Genomic DNA, 19967 nt, shown 5'->3' with positions numbered 1-19967 from the left:
GGCGGACCACCGCCAAAGTGTGAGGACGCAGGGTGGCATCAAGGCAAGGTGAAAGCCATCGCCTACCAAGACGCTCGCTCTGCGGCCCTCTACATGAAGGCGGTGGCTGCTCTCAAAGAGGTTTATCCAGGGGCGAAACTGGAGGCCGTGAGATAGGAGGATGTTCCCAGCCGTCCGAGAGCCAGAGCATGGGTCTCGGCTAAACCTGCAGAACCTGAGAAAATCCTCAGGCTACTGCAGGTCTGCAACCCCCACCTTCCCACAGCCGATTGGAAGGTGGCCAAGGTAGAGGATATCCAGGGTCAGAGGCGCCAGATAATCCTTGTCCTTAATGAGGAGTCGCTAGAGCCCCTCGCAAAGTCGGACGGTGTGGTCGACTACGTGACTACGGAGGTCGAGCCAGACCCGGAGCTGCCGGAGATCCCGAAAGAGGGGGCCTCGTGTGAGGAGAACAACCCAGCGTCGGATGCGGCGTCCATGATGTCGGACGACATCCTGGACGACTACGCGTTCGATGAGAGCGACCTAGCCGAGGTCTCAGCCACATCGTTGTCGGGGAGGAGCCGGAGGCCCCCGACAGCGATCTAGAAGCAACAATGGTGGAGGCGAGCCTCAGGAATGTCGTTGACGCTCCTGCAGATAAACCTCCACCATTGTAATGCAGCATGCGCTGCTCTACTGCTCCACCTGGCCAAGGGTGGAGCCGACATAGTCCTCATTCAGGAGCCCTGGATCCTCGGAAACAGGGTCTGCGGTCTGAGGACTTCTGACTACAAGCTATACGTAGCTGAAACCGCAGGTAAAATTCGTACCTGCATTCTTGCAAAAAGAGAGTTGCACTTATTTTTGCTCCCAAATTTCAGCAATGAATACCACACCGCAGTGAGCCTCGAAGGCCAGGAGCACTGAGGATCTGCTCCGCATACATGGGGCATGATCAACCAGACCCCCCTCCACACGCGCCTCTCCGGGCTCTTATCACAGACTGTTCGGCCAAGGACATCGGCCTAATTGTGGGGTGCGATGCCAATGCACATAACAGTCAGTGGGGAGCACTGACACAAACGAAAGTGGTGAGTACCTTTTCAGTTACTTACTGACCACTCAGATGGTCTTATTAAACCGGGGTAGTGACCCCACCTTTATTTTTAAAAACCGCAAGGAGGTCCTGGACCTCACGCTTGCCTCTCATGAGATACAGCGTAACATTGTATCCTGGAGGGTCCTGGAAGAGCACTCCTTCTCGGACCACAGGTACGTGGAAACTGTCTTCTCCTTCTCAGTACCGAAGCCAGTCCGATTCCGAAACATCAGGCGGACAAACTGGACTCGGTACTCTGATTACCTCTGTCGTGTTCTCCCTGAGCCCCCATCTGAGGAGGAGTTCTCCACGGAGGCCACGACTCGTCTTCTTAAGATCTTTACCGACGCCTGCAATAAGGCGCTCGACAAAGCATGCCCCTCTGGCAAGAACAGAGGCCGGAAGAAACCTGAATGGTGGAATCCGAAACTGGGTGAACTCCGGAAAGCCTCCCGGAGACTCTTCAATAAAGCTAAGGCTGAAAACGTTGAGCAAAACTGGGCCGAATACAAGGCCAGTCTGTCAACCTACAACAAAGAACTTAGAAAAGCCAAACGCGCCTCCTGGCGTAAGTTCTGCAGCGAAATCGAGAGTAACTCAGAAGCCTCACGCTTGCGCAGAGTTCTCTCGAAGACAACACCCACCCTGGGCTACTTGAAGAACACCGACCAGTCGTGGACTACGTCCAGCGAGGAGTCGCTAAATCTTCTCCTAAATACCCACTTCCCTGGCTGCGATGAAAACAGACCCAACTACCTCGCGCCTCCTTCTGTCGCCTCAAATGCCATCCTGAGACTGCTAAGCCAGGAGAACATTTCCTGGGCGATCAGAAGCTTTAAACCCTACAAGTCCGCGGGGCCAGACGGCATTTTCCCTGCCCAACTGATTCACGCGGGACATAAAGCCATTAACTGGCTCAAAATAATTTACGAGGGAATCTTCTCCCACGGGTGCATTCCTGACACCTGACTTCAGACCAAAGTCGTATTCATACCCAAGGCATGCAAGCCCTCGCACACTGCCCCAAAAGATTTCAGACCCATAAGTCTATCGTCTTTACTTCTAAAGGCGATGGAGCGGCTCCTGGGGCTGCATCTAACGGCGTGCATTCCGTCCAGTCTGATCTCAGACTCCCAGCATGCCTATCGGAAGGGAAGATCCACCGAAACGGCCCTACACTCGATCACATCGATCATCGAAGAGTCCCTTTATTTTAAGGAGTACACCCTAGTAGCCTTCCTCGACATAGAAGGCGCCTTTGACAACATCCTTCCGACCGCCATCACGGGCGCACTGACGGATCTGGGCGTTGACTCCAGGACGGTGAGCCTGATCGATCAGATGCTACAATGCAGGACGGTTGAGGCATCACTGGGGACGTCAACGTGCACCAGATTTGTCAGCAGAGGCACACCGCAGGGCGGAGTCCTCTCGCCCCTCCTATGGAACGTGGCAGTGAACACACTGCTGCGGGAGATAGAGGGGGGTGGCTGCCGTGTGGTGGCGTACGCGGACGATGTTGCCATAGCATTCTCCGGAAAATTTCCGCAGACGTTGTGTTAGTGCATGACAAGTACTCTCACGAAAATGTCGAAATGGGCAGACAAATGCGGGTTAGGCGTCAACCCGTCTAAAACGGAACTGGTGCTTTTCACTAGGAAGTACAAAGTTCCGGTACTGATTCCCCAAGACTATGTGGGGAAACGCTAGTCTTCAGCAACAACGCCAAGTATCTTGGCCTAATCCTCGATAGAAAGCTCGATTGGAAATTGAGCATAGAGGATAGAGTAAAGAAGGCCACAGTGGCCCTCTATACTTGCAGGAAAGCCATCGGACTAAAATGGGGAATGACCCCCTATATAGTTCGGTGGCTCTACACCGCCATCATACGACCAATCATGCTCTATGGAGTGGTGGTATGGTGGCCAGCCTTGGACAGAAGGACATGCCTCAATAAACTCAGCAGAGTTCAACGCATGGCAGAGCTATGCATAACTGGCGGGCTACGCACTACTCCAGGGGAAGCCCTGGATACTGTGCTGGACCTCCTCCCTGTGGATCTCATGGGAAAGAAGGTGGCAACACTTTCCGCCCTCAGAATGAGAGAAGCCAGACTGTGGAAAGCATCCGCGGTTGGACACTCGGGAATCCTGATGAGACTCCCGCAATTACCAGAGAGGACAGATTACTGTATCCCTAGTGATCACCTCTCGACGCCCTTCCAGGTATCAATCCCATCTAGGGAGGACTGGGAGATGGGCGAACCAGGACCTGCAAATGCGGTCCACTTCTGCACTGATGGCTCAAAGCTAGACGGCCGCGTGGGAGGCGGAGTCTACTGCAGCGAGCTGAACATCAGTCATTGCTTCAGGCTCCCGGATCACTGTAGTGTGTTCCAAGCGGAGGTTGAAGCCATCAAGGAGGCCATTTCGATCGTCTCCAAACTACTTCTAGATACGCACTTAGTGTGCGTCCTCTCGGACAGCCAAGCAGCTATCAAAGCTCTAGGCTCAATATCGTCGAACTCAGCGACTGTAAATGACTGCCGCAGGTCTCTGCACGAGATCGCAGAGCAGTTAGATCTCTTCCTTATATGGGTCCCTGGCCACAGGGACATCGAGGGGAATGACGCCGCCGACGAGCTAGCCAGGCAGGGTACTACGATTCCTCTCCTATCGGAGAGGGAGCAAGTAGCGATGCCCTTGGCTAAGTGCAGGCTCCTAACGCACGAATTGTTCGAGCAAAATGCCAATAGGAGATGGCAGCAAACCGTTTCCTGTAAAGTCTCAAGATTGATATGGCCATATCGATCGAAGAAGCGCTCAGCAGAGCTGTATATACTCAGCAGAGCACAGTGCTCTGCAGTTACTAGAGCCATTACGGGACACTGGCAGATCGGCACTCACGCCTCTAGACTGTCAATCCCTCATAACGACTTCTGCAGGAGTTGTCGCGACGAGGAGGAGGAGGAATCGGTCCCCCACTTCTTCTGCCACTGCCCAGCCCTTGGAAATCGTCGTCTTCGTATTCTCGGGGCCGCTTTCCTCACGGACATTTCGGACCTGTCCGTAATCAAACCAGGGACCTTGTCCAAATACATCCAAGCCACCGGATGGGACTGCCCTTAACCTGCAGTAGTATGCTCTCACGGTTCGGGCAACGCGAAGGGGCACATGCCCATGCGGCAACACAACGGACCTTTTATAGGTCCAAGTGAGCTTGGGGGCGGGAGGCTCTTATCCCCCCCAATAGCCAATTAAATCTTCCCGACCTTAAGCTGACACAAGATGTGCCTACACGTTGGAACTCAACATACAAAATGTTTTAGCGCTTGTCTATTTTAAAAGATGGAGTTATGGTGGTCATTTCCCTTCTACGCCCTGAACTAGTACTGGCCCAGGTAGAATGGGAAATTATTGATGGTGTATTGCCAGTGCTGAAGCCATTTTCTGAAATAACAACTGAAATTTCAGCAGAGAATAATGTCACCTTATCAAAGGTGTTGTCGAGAAAAAATAAGCTTATATATACTTAGTTTTAAGCAAGGGCACAGATACCCTACATAAAGAAAAAAGAGAGAAGAAAAATGGCCACACTATGAAAAGACAAGAAGGTCACATTAGTTTGAGCAGTCGAAGAAAGAGCGGCGAGAAAAGACGAAGCGTGCGTAGATATATTACCTACATATAAGAATAAAATGTATTAACCTCCTTTTGCAAATAGGAAATAAAACGCAACCAACGTCTAAGTACCTATGAAGATAAGCGATTGTGTTTTATCCGCAATTCTCACGTTCCTGGACTCAACATCTTTTATTTCGCTTCTTGGAAGCCAATGACGCTAGAGTTCTTGGAGTTTGTATGAAGACGGGCAGAGACTCGTGGTGCAAGCACTGAAGTATACTGGACATTGGAGAAGCGACGAAACCCACAAGGAGACGGTCATCTCGCTCGTGGGTGGATAATAAACATTGCAGAACACGGAGGCCAACGTGGGTGCGCACGTCAGGCAGCTGAAAAAAGCGCACATTTATATGTACATATGTATGCGAGATCGTGCACATACTGCCATCTCGCTCTAACCAACGAAGTTCTTGCGGGCCAGCAACTAGAGGCTTGAGTGCGCAGTTGGCTGATGAAATCGAGTGAAAATTTCTGGATTGTGGTTTGTTTGGTAAGTGCCAATTTGATTGTTGTTTTGGGGAAAGGTTAGTCTGCGGGTGATGATTACCAGAGCAATGAGCAAATTAAGGGCAACGGATGAAATGGACGAGGACAACGTTGAGATGGGAAAAGTGGAAAGAGAATCCGCGCAAGGCGAAGCCTCAAATATGGAGGGGGCCGGGCCCGGCACATCAAAAGAAGCCCAATCACATGGCGTTGTTAACGTTATGATGGAGATGTGGCGCCAAATGCAAGAAGGTCAGCGGGCCAATGCAATGCAAATGCAGCAGTTCCAAATGGAAGTTCTGCGGATGAATCAAATTCAAATGGAAAAAACTAATATACTTCTGCGATCCCTTGGTATTAATGGAAGGACAACTGGCGAGCCAGGACCACAATCAACCACGGCTGAGCCCTCAGTGATATCAGACGCAGTCTCATCACCAAGGCAACCGGTTCCTTCTCAGGAAACGCAAAGAAAATTGTACGATCTACCGGAGTTTAATGGTGCTCCCGAAGAGTGGCCAATGTTCAACGAAGCTTTCACTATGACCACTGCAGAGTACGGATACAGTGACAGGCAAAATTTGTTACGCCTCCAAAAGGCAATAAAGGGCAAGGCTAGGGTGACCGTTGAATGTTTGCTTATTCACAGTTCTAACGTTTCAAATATTTTAGAGACCCTTAAACAAAATTTTGGTAGACCGGAGAAACTCGTAAAAAGCCAGATTAGTCGCGTTAGAGAATTTCCGAGCATTCGCGAAGGGAGATTGGAACAATTAGTAGAGTTCAAAATGAAGGTACAAAACTTGGCTTCATTCTTAGAAGCAGCTAACGCACATCAGCAGTTAAAAAACCCAACATTAATGGAGGAGTTAATCTTAAAGTTGCCAGTGCAACAGAGACTGGAGTGGGCACGCCATTCCAAGCAACTAGGAGATGAAAAATCGATCAGTCATTTAATTCTATGGATTCAGGGATTGGCCGAAGAAGTGCAAGACGCAGGATTGGTTGACGATCAGGCGACGTTCAAGCCAAAGAAGGAAAAGTCGAGACTATTCCATGCAAACGACATCGGACTTGTAACCATGAAGGCGTGCTCCGCATGCAATGGGAAACACGACTTGGAAAACTGTAACTCATTTGCCCAGTTAGAACTTGAAAAAAAATGGCAGCATGTAAGGGAAAGAAAATTATGCTTCAATTGCCTAAAGTACGGCCATCGTAGTCAAAAATGTAGACGACATCACCAATGTGGACTTGATGGATGTGCCAAACGCATTCACCGTTTGCTCCATGCAGAATCAGTTAATCAACCAGGCGAGGAAGTAAAGTTCACAGGAACAGCAACGCATGAGGCTAGCTCAATGATTTTGTTTAAGATATTGCCTGTTAATCTTCATGCTAAAAATAAAATAGTGAGGTGCCACGCCTTTTTGGATGAAGGTTCTGCAGTAACCCTTATAAATGAAAGCCTGGCAGACGAGTTAGGATTACATGGGCCCAAAGAAAGTCTGACATTGCAATGGTTTGGAGAAAAGACATCAACGGAATTGGTCAGCCGATTTAATATTGGAATATCTGATGAACGTGGAGGCAAGGTCTATGCACTAAACGGAGTAAGGACTATTAAGGATTTACGGCTGCCGAAGCAATCCGTAAACATGTCTGAGCTAAGTTCGCAATACCCACACATAAAGAGTATTCCTGTGAAAGGCTATAGAAATGCTAGACCTGAAAGACTAATCGGACTAGATAACCTACATTTGATAGCTCCAAAGCAAATGAGATCTATGGGATACGTTGGGCCAGCCATTGCATTAACCAATCTGGGATGGGTTGCGTATGGAAAATGTCGCGGAGAATCAGGACCCATGAGTAATGTAAAGGCCGTACATCTGGTTAAACACAATGACGAGCACATTAAACAGTTGGTGCGAGACTACATCACGAATTCGGAAATGGATGTGCGGATTGTGAAGAACCACGTAGAAGGTCGAGAAACTGAGAGATCGAACCGATTGCTATCAACCAGGACAAAACCTATTGGTGACCGTTTTGAAACGGGACTACTATGGAAAGTGGATGACGTCGTCTTGCCTGACAGCAAGAAAATTGCAATAAAGAGACAATTGTCTTTGGAAAGAAAATTTATACATGATCCAGAGTACTACAGAAAATACGAAGAAAAGTCATACATTCGGCATATCACAAGCAATGAACTGGAAGTGGACAAGAAAAAAGAATGGTTCCTGCCTCATTTTGGGGTCTTAAATCCTAACAAGCCCGGCAAGTTGAGAATTGTTTTCGACGCGGCTGCAGAAGTCGATGGAGTGTCGTTAAACTCCATGCTCATGACTGGCCCCGACGGGTATCAATCCTTAACGGACATTCTTATGAGGTTCAGACAGAAACCGATTGAAGTCTGTGCTGACATAGCAGAAATGTTCCACCAAGTCATAATACGAAAGGAGGATCGATGTGCCCAACGCATACTATGGAGGAAGAATCCAGGCGACGAGATGAAGGAGTATGAAATGCAGGTCATGACCTTTGGAGCCAAATGTTCACCGGTCTCTGCTCAATATGTGAAAAATAGAAACGCACTTGAATTTAAGGAATCGTATCCAGATGCGGTGAATGCCATTATTAAAAACCATTATGTGGACGATTTGGTGCATTGTTTTTCATCCGAAGAATCGGCTGTGAGAGTCGTGAAGGAGATAGTTCACATTCACAAAAAGGGAGGCTTCGAACTGAGAAAGTTTGTGTCCAATTCGAAATTCTTCAACAAGGTTTTTGGTAACGAACAAGTAGCTGAACCCATAACTCTTGATAGGGATGAATCTTCGCATTATCAAAAGGTCCTGGGAATGTACTGGTGTACACGCAGCGACGAATTCGGGTTCTCACTTTCGTTTAACAAAATTGACGCATCAATCTTTTCAGAATCAAGAATACCGTCTAAGCGAGAAGTATTGCGAGTGGTTATGTCTGTGTTTGACCCATTTGGAATTCTAGCCGAATATTCCCTGATGGCTAAACTGCTTCTGCAGTCAATATGGCAAAGGCGAACAGAGTGGGACCTTTTAGGTTCTCCCAATTCTAGCCAGACACCACATCCACAAGAGGAGAAGTACCAGCCAACTCGAAAGGAATGGCGCATCGCTCAGCAGATCTCACGCTCATTTTGGAACAAGTGGCTCAATGAGTACCTACCAGACCTATGCAGACGGACAAAGTGGCATCACCCAGTGCCACCACTCGCTGAAATGGACATTGTTCTTATCTGTGATAAGAACCTTCATCGATCTCAATGGAAAAAGGGAGTTGTTCTAGCAGTCACGCCTGGACGCGACGGACAGGTTCGCTCAGCCACTGTAAAGACGACGGCTGGAGCTCTACACCGCCCAACCTGTATGCTGGCAAAGCTAGACATATTGTGAATCACGAGCGTGCTTGATTCACGGTGGTGGGGATGTTGTCGTTTTAAGTTTTAAGCAAGGGCACAGATACCCTACATAAAGAAAAAAGAGAGAAGAAAAATGGCCACACTATGAAAAGACAAGAAGGTCACATTAGTTTGAGCAGTCGAAGAAAGAGCGGGGAGAAAAGACGAAGCGTGCGTAGATATATTACCTACATATAAGAATAAAATGTATTAACCTCCTTTTGCAAATAGGAAATAAAACGCAACCAACGTCTAAGTACCTATGAAGATAAGCGATTGTGTTTTATCCGCAATTCTCACGTTCCTGGACTCAACAAAAGGTTATTATAATGGGGAGTTGACCGTACGTTTTGGGCATTTGGAGAATAATTTTTTGTATACGGAGAGCACCATACTAGACCCAAGATTTAAAAAACGGGGTTTTAGGTCCGATGAATGCTATGAAAAAACAGTTTCAGCTCTACAATGTAATATCGCTCAAACGGGATTGGTTGATAATGTTGCTGATGATCTGTCTTCACAAATCGAAACCGTCAAAACGTCGCCAACCAAAAGTTGCATTTGGGACGAGTATGACAAGCAGTTTAACCAAGTAAAAAAGCCAAGCTGTAACACGGCTGCTGCCACTAGAGAGGTAGATAAATACCTAGCAGAGGAGAACATCAATAGAAAGCAGGACCCTTTGATCTGGTGGACGCAGCTAAAAAATGTATATCCACGACTATACGAATATGCGTTGAAACGTTTTTGTTTGGTGGCCACGTCGGTGCCGTGTGAGCGCCTATTTTCTGCAGCAGGAGAAATAGTCCGCAAAAGACGAACGCTTTTGACGCCCAATAAGGTTGAAAGCCTTATGTTTTTACATAATATGTGAAATTTTTAAAAAAAAAGTGTGTATTTTATAGGTTTTAAAATTATAATGGACAACATAAGTAAAATTGATTATTGTTTTTCAGCACCGACTTCTAATACATACATAAAAAATGGAAAACGAGATACTTAATTGAAACTGTTGGTTGTGTCCTAACGATATCAAGTACTAAGTACAAATTATTAAGTACATTATTTACATATAAGCTTAAAACTAGATATGAGACTTCAAAATTGAACTAAGAACAAAAAGACCGATGAACAAAACAGACCAAAGAACAAAAAAGAACGAACAAAAAGGACAATGAACAAAAAAGAACGATGAACAAAAAAGAACGAACGATGAACAAAAATGAATGATTAAGATGAACAAAAAGGAACGAACTAAAAGAACGACTTAGTTCACTGCATAAAAATGAACGAACGAACTTATTCAGTAAATTGAACGATGTTTACCCAACACTATTGCGTATTGCAAAATGTCAGGGCAGAAGAATTTGTTGAGAATCTCCAAATAACAAAACGACCGCGACAAGATTGCATCTCTAAAAATGAAGCAATAACTTTATTATCGAAGAATAATCTCACAAAGCAACAATATATAAATTTTACACAACTCTACAAGGCGCATGGCTGCAATATATGTACATACATACATACATACGTATGTATGTCCTGGGTACGACTATATAAGAACTAGAAGATGTAATGCAGAAAGTGTGGCAAAGGTCTCTATGCAGGATTTGCTCAGACACAGCTGAAAGAATATTGATTTTACAAAATGATGTTTTGCAGCAAAAGAAAAATGTAACGGATTACAACCGTATTATAAGCTATGGGTTCGATAGATCGACACAACGTTTCAGCTCGTTTTATTTATGCAATTGGCAGTCCAAGCATTCCTGCTTCAGTGTAGTTTCGCCAACTGAAATATGATGTTCGGCCCACTGTGCCGCGCGCAAGCGAACGAAACCACAAAGCAGATATGCAAAGGGTCCCGTTGCAGATGATCGCGGCGATCACCGCATGCTAGACCGAAAAAAATACAGAACAAGAGAGAGTGACCTTGGATTCTGACATTTTTTTTCGCCCATACAAATAAAAGGCGCAACACTAATGTACAGTCAAGGAAAAAAGGCAACATACAGCATACATTTTTCAATATTTCGGGTTTTCGCAATGAAAATTAAAAAACTTGGTATGCCATTATTTAGAACACTTACAGTTATCATTATTTCAGAAAAAAAAAATGATGTATACTGAAGTTACTAGGACAGAACATAAAATGTTCACGGAAAAAAGTCTACGAGAGAAGCATCCTCAAGGAAGTCAATAAAAACCCGAAGATAAGTGCACCAAAATTGGCGGAACACATCGAAAAGTGTTCAGGAGTCATTGTGCACCCAAAAACAATTGCCAAATTTTGCACAAGGATGGTTTCAAAAGCCGAGTTCCACGGAAGAAACCATTGATTTCTGAGAAGAATCGTATTTTGCGCCTGGAATTCGCCAAAGCGCACTTTAATAAGGATTCAAACTTTTGGAAAAGCGTTTTATTTACTGACGAAAGTAAGTACAACATTTTCGGAGGTGATGGCCGTACCAAAGTTTGAAGAAAGGTAAACACCGCTCTTGACCCTATTAACATGGTACCAACCGTTAAGCATGGAGGCGGTAGTGTAATGGTTTGGGGAGCTATGGCGTCGTCTGGAGCCGGTAACTTGGTGTTTGTGGAAGGGAATATGGATCGCTTCCAGTATAAGAAGATTTTGGAAGATAATTTGCAACCATCGGTGGATACATTGAGCCTTTGGGAAGCAGTTGGATCTTCCAGCAGAACAATGATCCAAAGCACACCGCACATGTTGTGCGGGATTCGTTCACCACCCCAATCGCCAGATCTTAACCCAATCGAACATCTTTGGGACATTTGAAAAAGATTGGTACGGAAGTATGACATCAGAAGTCGGGAAAGTCTCAAAACCGCCCTTATTCGAGCTTGGGCCGAAGTTTCACCCACAACAACCGAAAATTTTGGTGGCATCGATGCCCCGCCGACTACAGACTGTACTAGATGCCAATGGTGGACCAACCAAATATTTAAAATATAATAAGTATTTATATTAAGATTAATTTGAAACTATAATACAAAATCATAGAGGCTGTATGTAGACTCTTTTCCCATGAATTTGTTGTTTTTTTTCTTATTGTTGTAAAAAGAATTATAAATCCAATTTTTATACCCGATACTCAAAATGAGTATTGGGGTATATTAGATTTGTGGTAAAAGTGGATGTGTGTAACGTCCAGAAGGAATCGTTTCCGACCCCATAAAGTATATATATTCTTGATCAGCATCAATAGCCGAGTCGATTGAGCCATGTCTGTCTGTCCGTCCGTCCGTCTGTCCGTCTGTCCGTCCCCTTCAGCCCCTAGTGCTCAAAGACTATAAGAGCTAGAGCAACGATGTTTTGGATCCAGACTTCTGTGATATGTCACTGCTACAAGTATATTTCAAAACTTTGCCCCGCCCCCACAAAGGACGAAAATCTGTGGCATCCACAATTTTAAAGATATGAGAAAACCAAAAACGTAGAGTTGTAGAGAATGACCATATCTTTAAGACTGCGGAATCTGAATTGGATCGTATTATTATTATAGCCAGCATCAAGAAAACAATTTCATTTTTTCTCGCCCTGTCTCTCTCTAACACACACGTAGCATAGGCGGCTTTGCTTAGAGTAAAACATTAGCGCCTAGATCTCAGAGACTACAAAAGCTAGAGCAACCAAATTTGGTATCCACACTCCTAATATATCGGACCGAGACGAGTTTGTTTCAAAATTTCGCCACACCCCCTTCCGCCCCCGCAAAGGACGAAAATCTGGGGATATTCAAAAATCTCAGAGACTATTAAGGCTAGAGTAACCAAATTTGGTATCCGCACTCCTGTTAGATCTTACTATAAAACGTGTATCTCAAAATTTCGCCCCACCCCCTTCCGCCCCCACAAAAGACGAAAATCTGTTGCATCCACAATATTGCACATTTGAGAAAACTAAAAACGCAGAATCATAGATAATGACCATATCTATCAGATTGCTGAATCTGGATCAGATCATATCATTTTTATAGCCAATAGGAACAAATCAATTTGCAGTGGCTACGCAGCGCCCGACGTCACGCTCAGACTGATTTTCTGTCTCTCTCGCACGCACTCTTTGTCGTAAAAATGTGGTTGTTGTACAATGTAAAACAGTTTTGTACTCCGCCACAAAGTCCAGATGTGAACCCCATTGAGAATTTGTGAGGCCACCTGAAGCTAAAAGTCCAGGAGCATAAGATTTCTTCCAAAAAGGAACTCAAAAAGGTGTTGCTAGAAGAATGGTCCCAAATTTCGAAGGAGAGATGCCGCAACTGGTGGAATCGATGCCAAAACGTTTAAAACGCTTCCATACTAAGTACTAGGAATAGTAAGTGATTAAGATTTAAATAAAATTATGTTAAATTCTGTTAGATAAATATTTTATTTACCCCATCCTATGGAAAAACGATAAAAAATTCGTGGTGAAATAACCACCAAAAACGAGCTTGAATATAGAGGATACCTAGAGACGAATACTTTTTGTGACTGACTGTAGGTATCGTTCTATACATAAATTTTTCATGGATGGGCATTTTTGGTCTGGTCAAATTAATAAGAGCACTGATGTTATTTATAAATTTTAAAAGATTTTATAAGAATTTCTTGCATATTTAAGCACATGAGAGCTACATTTTTGAAATTTTGAAAAACTTTATGTACTAATGCTATGAACTAATGCTTCGCTGAATTCACTTTACATATATGTCTTTATTCCTGTTTTTATACCCGATACTCAAAAACCGACCATGAAACCTGTGTGTTAGAGAGAGACAGAGCGCGAAAGAATGAAACTGTTTTCTTGATTCTGGCTATAATAATTATACGATCTGGTTCAGATTTTACACTCTAGAACATATAGTCATCCTCTACGATTCTGCGTTTTCAGTTTTCTCGTATCTTTGAATTTGTAGATGCCACAGAATTTCGCTCTTTGTGGGGGCGGAAGTGGGCGGGGCAAAGTTTTGAAATATACTTGTAGCAGTGACATATCACAGAAATCCGGATATAAAACGTCGTTGCTCTAGCTCTTATAACCTTTGAGCACGAGGCGCTGATAGGGACGGACAGACGGACGGACGGACGGACAGACGGACTGACAGACAGGGCTCAATCGACTCGGCTATTGATGCTGATCAAGAATATATATACTTTATGGGGTCGGAAACGATTCCTTCTGGACGTTACACACATCCACTTTTGCCACACATCTAATATACACCAATACTCATTTTGAGTATCGGGTATAAAAAGAACTCAGAATATCGGCAATTATTAGTACAGGAAGAGCATACTTGAAAGATAACAAATTGAGTGTTTATAGCCCACGAAAAGTTCCACTTTTGTCGGGGAAGCATGTGGCAAATCGAATGATGTATGAAAAACAACACCTGAAATGGCCAAAGGAATAATAGAGGAACATACTGTGGTCCGATGAAAGTAAAATTGTTTTGTTTGGAGAAAAATGGTCTCGGTTGTATGTACGAAGACCACCAAATACTGAATAACACCCCAGGTTCACGTGTAAAACCATTAAACATGGAGGGACAAGCATCATGGTATGGGCATGCTTTTCCTACTATGGACTGGGTCCAATATATTGGATAAAGTCCATAATGGATCAGCATATCTATATCGAAATACTCGAAAGAGTAATGCTGCCTTATGCGGTTTACAACTAAATATTAATCTTTAAAAACAATTTAAATAATATATTTTAATACAAATTTTGGAAATTTTCTTTGTATTTTAGAGTTTTCTGTTTTTTGTAGATTAGTGCTATTTTTGTTGGTGCCGAAATTTCTAATTAAAGACACAATATTATTGGCCCTGGTAAGAGCACTTTTCAACAAGCTCTGCTTCAATCTTCAACTAAGCCCACCACCAAGAATCCGTGACGTACATGTATTCAGGGCCAGACAAGCACAACACTCCAATGCCGGTCCCCTTATAGTTGTAGAAATGGAAAACGTCCGCGAGAAGATCATCTCCTCATAGAGAATGGTTTACCGCCGCAAGAGCAAGAGAGAACTGAGTGTACAGTTCTTTGGTTTCGACTCGGAAGCTGTTGTCTACGTCAATGAGCAGCTTTTAAGAGAGAACTATCAAATATTCAAAGACGCCATGCGAATGAAGCAGCACAAAATTATTGCAGCTGTCTTTACTCGGCGCGGCCTCGCGCATGTACGATATTACGATAGAGCGTACCATCTAATGAGCCCGCACAGCCTCTCCCCCTCTCTTCGATTGTCACCCCACTTGCGCCTCGGTTGGATCGGAAGAAGCAGCAGTAAATACATAGCGTTCGCTCTGTATAACATACAGTCAGCACAACATTTATTCGGACACCCGTACATTTCAACTTTCTTTATAAATAGCTTGAAAAGTATTTAACTTTAACAAAAAAATTGTATTTCATTATGAAGATCCATGATACTAATACTAATTTTAAACACAAAAACAAAAAAACCTTCTTTGGCATATGAAAAAAACTTAAAAGTATCTAAAAAGCCACAACAATTTACGTACAACAATTATTCGGACACATATTCGGTTATGCTGTTTTTTTCTTAGAAAATGCAACGGCAATCGGTGTTTCTTTTTGTGTACAGCTTATCTTACTTTGCGATATGTATTTTCTTAGTTTTGACGTTAGTTTTGCTCGTGGTTTGGTTTAAAATTGTATTTAAAAAATCGCAGGGTTCGTGCATTCGGAAGACTTATTGGCAAAACGCATTTTACTGTACACAGCGTAATTAAAAATTACATAAACACAGCAGATTTGACTGCAAAGCACAAGTTCGCTGGAAGACCCAAAATTTTAACACCACGGGAAGAGCGAAAAGTCGTGTCGACCGTTCAAAAAAATCCACGAATTTCGACAACAGCACTTTGCCAATCCATTCAAGAAAGCACCTAAAAAAACGTTTCTGTCCAAACTGTTCGTAACTGCCTACATAGGGCTGGATTACCATGTAATCGCCGTTGCTCGCCGAAAACCATTCCTTTCAGATATGAAAAAAAAAATAAAATTGGAGTTCGCGAAACTTCATTTAAAGAAACCCGATTCTCTTTGGGAGAATGTTATATTTAGCTATGAGGAGAAAGGAGAATGAAGCCATGGCGGTGGTTTGGAGGTTTATAGCAGCAGTTGGTCCTGAGCAAAGAAGAATGCGAAGAATTTCTTGTTTTAACAAGACAACGACGCCAAAAATTCATCGTATTTGCTACAAGAATGACTGTTGTATTATTGCAAGCAGTTAAAAACGCCGCCGCAGTCACCAGATCTGAGCCCCATAGATCATATTTGGGATTTGCTGGAAAAAAAAATTAGGAAGCATAAAATTTCCTCCAAGGAAACCCTTAAAACGGCTCTGATGACGGAATGGGAGAAACTTAATCCCAATGAAACCAATAATTTGTTGAAAAGTATGTCCCGACGTCTACAAGCTGCTTTTTAAGCTAAGGGCGGCCCCACCAAATATTGAAAGCAGAAAAATAAGTTTTTTTCGTATAAACTAAAATGTGTCCGAATAATTGTTGTGCTTAAAAAAGTGGCCTTTTTTTGTCTGGCACACACCTATTCCGCAACACACAATCTTTTATCAATCTTTTATTTCCTATGACGGACGGTTTAACTAATATGTTGCTATTTGCGCAATGTTTTTGTAACCACTGTAACGCTTGGATCAGCCGAGAGAGCTAGTTCGCAGCGCCATCTAGTGGTCGGCACCGTAATGGCCGTGGCAGAGCATACACCCTCTATGGGCTAGGTTTGGGAGGTCACGAAAAGGGGCATAGGAAAGGGTGATAGATTTAACAGCCCAGATTGTCAACTTTCTCTGGCATTTCCCTTGTTCTATGAGAGGGCCCGAAGGTTCTAGCATGTTGAGGGGCTTGGCTTCGGTCTCTTCCCGTTTTGGCGCTCGACCCGAGCATTCGTTTTCTTTTATCAGAAAAAAAAAATATATTTTTTATCTAAGTGCTTCAGAAACGAGAAAGTCTCGAGTTAATCCGGCGTTAGTTTTTCCAAGCTAGGTAAGATGGAGAAGGGGAGAAAGTAATTGGTCAAACTAGTTAGATGATTTCATCCACATAGGACCGGCTATTGGCGCAGTTTATACGGCAGAAGAGGAACGCCGTGTCGCCGCATTTTCATTACAATACCGACCCGGTTCAGCTTCACGGATCCAAAGACGCCGAGGCGTCGAGTAGATCGAGAGGCCGAGGGACGCAAAAGAGGTCCAGAGGAGCAGCCGAAGCTGCGGTGGAAAATTTACAGGCCCAAGTACCCGGGCACCAACGACGCTAGCGGGAGTTGAGTGGTTTTTGGAAGAAAAAAAAAACTCCATTTTCTGGTTGGAGAGCGAGCCAAGGAAGGGCTACATAGCGCAGACTGAGCGCGATCAAGAACAGTCTGAGATTTCGAGGGGCGGCGCGAGTGGTCGTCGAAAACAGCCCGATTGCGGAAGGTCGGGAAGGCAGAAATTTGAAAAGAATTAATATGTGTATTGTCGAGTGTTTTATGTTAATTTAAATAATTTTTTTTTGTTAGTTTTTTTTGAGAAAGACATCGGCAGTCGGCAAGGGGCGGCGCGAACGAGAAAAAGAAAAGGGGCGAGAAAGTTTTTTTTTAATGTAATGAGTCGCTCAAAGTAAGTGTGGAGAGAGGAAAGTGGGGAATTTGTGAGTGAGTTTTTGTTGTGCTTTATGCCACTCCCTATCGGAGTTCTCGTTCCAGGTCCGATTCTCCTCCGGAAAGCGCTTTCGTCGGTGGACATGCGGATCTGCGGGTGAGTGTGAAAGAGAAATGTAAAAGACTCAACTCGAACGATTTGACTCGAGTCCCACTGAAAAAGTAAAGAGGAGAGGGACAAATACTTTATATGCTTCCCCCCTTACTGTTTCTATTTCTTCCCCCCTTTTGGTTTGGCCGTTGTTAATCTTTTTTATATGTGAAATAATTATTCATTTTGTTTATCACTATTATTAAGTCATTTTGAAATTCCATCTATTTTATCTGTTTTATGCGTACCTATTTTTGGGTTAGGTTTAGTTTTAGTTTAGAAATTTGTTTATGTAGGGTTCAATAAATTTTAGAATGTTCTAGAATATAGTTTTTGTTTGCCTTCGGCTAGCCAGATGCCCCTGAGAGCCCCATGAGAACGCAGAGGGGTCATTCCGTGAAAATTGCGACCTAGGGATGGCCAAGGAAGGGAGGGTCAATCCGCTTCAACGAGATCGGAGGCGAGGAAAAGCGTTCGGGAACAGGTAGAAGAAAGAGCCAATTATGTGTTCAGTCGAATTTTAGGTCCAAATTAACTCTCGTCGTAGCACGCACAGATTATAACCTTGTAATAATGAGAATAGGCATTAAGTGAGAGGAGGGAAAGATCACCACCCCACCTAGCCGACGAGCCTCCCAGCCGGGAATATCTGCGTGCCCCCTTCTCTCACTCCCCGACACCTGCCAAGTTCGTTACAGTTATAAGTAATTATTAATTTCATTATTATAAAGTTAGTGGCGCCCAACAATGGGACCCAAAATAATTGGTAGAACCGCATCTCGATGTGGTCAACAATATCGCAGGAACACACATCAAAAACACTTTCGATTTTTCTGGCAAACTAGATACTATGTAGTGAGCTTGAGAAGAGAAGCATATACGTTGGTCCGCTTTTATTCTCAAACTACGGTTGCTGCAGCATCTGGGCCAGAATAACGAGCCTCACAGTCAGCTAAATTTTGCAAATCAGTCGCATAGGAGTTATTGTTGAGAAGTTGCTAGCAGCGATCGACAAGCCACGGCTGAAGACGTAGAGCTTAGTAGGCGATTAAATACCCTACAGTAATGGAGTCCGTAGCCCAACTAGTTAGACGTTTGGAAAAGCAGGGAAGAAGTCTTTAGATAAGTCTACCCTGACCACGGATAACAAGTTTTGGCAAAGACCCATCCACTTTCAGCAATAGTATGCGGCAGAGCTAGCCATCAAACGCTTGGAAAGACAGAACAATCTCTTTATAAAGAGTTTGCCTGGCCACGGGTGATGGAAAACCAGCATACCTGTCCGCAGAAGCAAGAGTGCGAAGGAGAGTAAAGAAGACGAAACTGATTAGCTTCGATTTACTCGCACTTTAGCTTGCAGTCGTTGTTTTTGTCTTGCGGATCGGCGCGCCAAAGCAACAAAACGTTTGGTTGTTGCGAGGGCTGATTAGCACGGCACAAGTAGCGGTAAATTATGTTTGTTCTTTCTTCTCACACCAGTTCCAATAAGATTTTTTTTCAGGGGAACTAAGCTATGCTTGAAGGCAAATAAATGTTTTTGTATTTCTTTATATATTGCGGTTTTTACAAAATATTATTTTTATTTATAATTTGTTTTATGTTTTGTTTTCAACAATAAACGCGTCTCAATTCCTCAAGCGGCAAACAAAAAAAAAAAAGTGTCACAAACGAAGGTGTTAGGAGAGAAAAAGGGTGATAAAACGCGGAACAGCTGGTTCAGTTGAGATAGGTCATTGACCGGCAGAGAGTTGTGAGCGCTGAAGAAGGAAAGGCTAGTTGAAGTACCGAAGGGAATTGAGCGGGTCAGCTGTTTTGAATCTCGAATCGTTGAATCTCGTTGATAGTGAGTGACAGAGTAAGCGGAAGTTAGCAGATGGAGATAAAGGGAACGTATTAATAATGGAGGGAGAACCTGTAGATCCGTCCGTCTGCATTCTGTGTGGAGAAGAGTTTGGATCTCAGCAGTTATACAAGACCAGGTGTGGCCACGAATTTCATAAAGCTTGCATAGTGCCATATTCGAGGGAAAATGCCAAATGTCCTAGGTGTGGAAGAGTCACTTTTGACTTGCAAGGCGGCGCATCGGGCTCGGGCATGCAAACCGCCAAACAGCAGGCAGGAGGCAAAGAAAAAGCTTCAGGCACCCCAGCGGCGGGAGCACCCGTTAATAACCCAGGGTCGGCTCCAGTGGATAGCGGGAATATAGGGATCATGATTACCCAAGCAGTGCGGGCCATGCAAAACGACCTTTTATCCCAGTTGTCGGAGCAGATGGCGCAAATAATACAAACCAATGTCGCTGCTCATCTTCAACTGACTGGCCGAGATCATCATACTTGAAACTTAGCTCAGGACCATAGTTCGCAGGGTCAGGAAGCAGGCGGAGGCCGAGAATCGACAGGATTTTACAGAGAGGGCAGAGACACTCCTAGAAGTATAGCTTCCGACCTGTCCCAAAGGCCGGACAAGGTCGT

The 19967-nt window shown here is 44.2% G+C and overlaps 1 protein-coding gene and 1 long non-coding RNA gene across 2 annotated transcripts; both read left to right on the top strand.

Annotated features, from left to right (window-relative positions):
- The first annotated feature begins 4582 nt into the window (after nucleotides 1-4582).
- LOC117188923 lies at nucleotides 4583-8867 on the top strand. The gene is made up of 2 exons (XM_033393536.1): nucleotides 4583-4744; nucleotides 4805-8867. The coding sequence occupies exon 2, from the start codon at nucleotides 5304-5306 to the stop codon at nucleotides 8688-8690; it is 3387 nt and encodes a 1128-aa protein (XP_033249427.1). The 5' UTR covers nucleotides 4583-4744; nucleotides 4805-5303; the 3' UTR covers nucleotides 8691-8867.
- Nucleotides 8868-18441: 9574 nt separating this feature from the next.
- LOC117194964 lies at nucleotides 18442-19045 on the top strand. Its single transcript, XR_004474950.1, has 2 exons — nucleotides 18442-18939; nucleotides 18995-19045. It is a non-coding gene; the product is annotated as an uncharacterized LOC117194964 (long non-coding RNA).
- The last annotated feature ends 922 nt before the right edge of the window (nucleotides 19046-19967 follow it).

This window comes from Drosophila miranda, chromosome XL (assembly GCF_003369915.1).
Source record: "Drosophila miranda strain MSH22 chromosome XL, D.miranda_PacBio2.1, whole genome shotgun sequence".
NCBI lineage: Eukaryota > Metazoa > Arthropoda > Insecta > Diptera > Drosophilidae > Drosophila > Drosophila miranda.
The sequence above is the reverse complement of the archived record's forward strand: the minus strand, read 5'-3'. Positions and strand labels throughout refer to the sequence as shown.

Excerpts from the sequence above, each read along its gene's own strand:
- LOC117188923 (XM_033393536.1), top strand. The coding sequence starts at position 5,304 with ATGATTACCAGAGCAATGAGCAAATTAAGGGCAACGGATGAAATGGAC.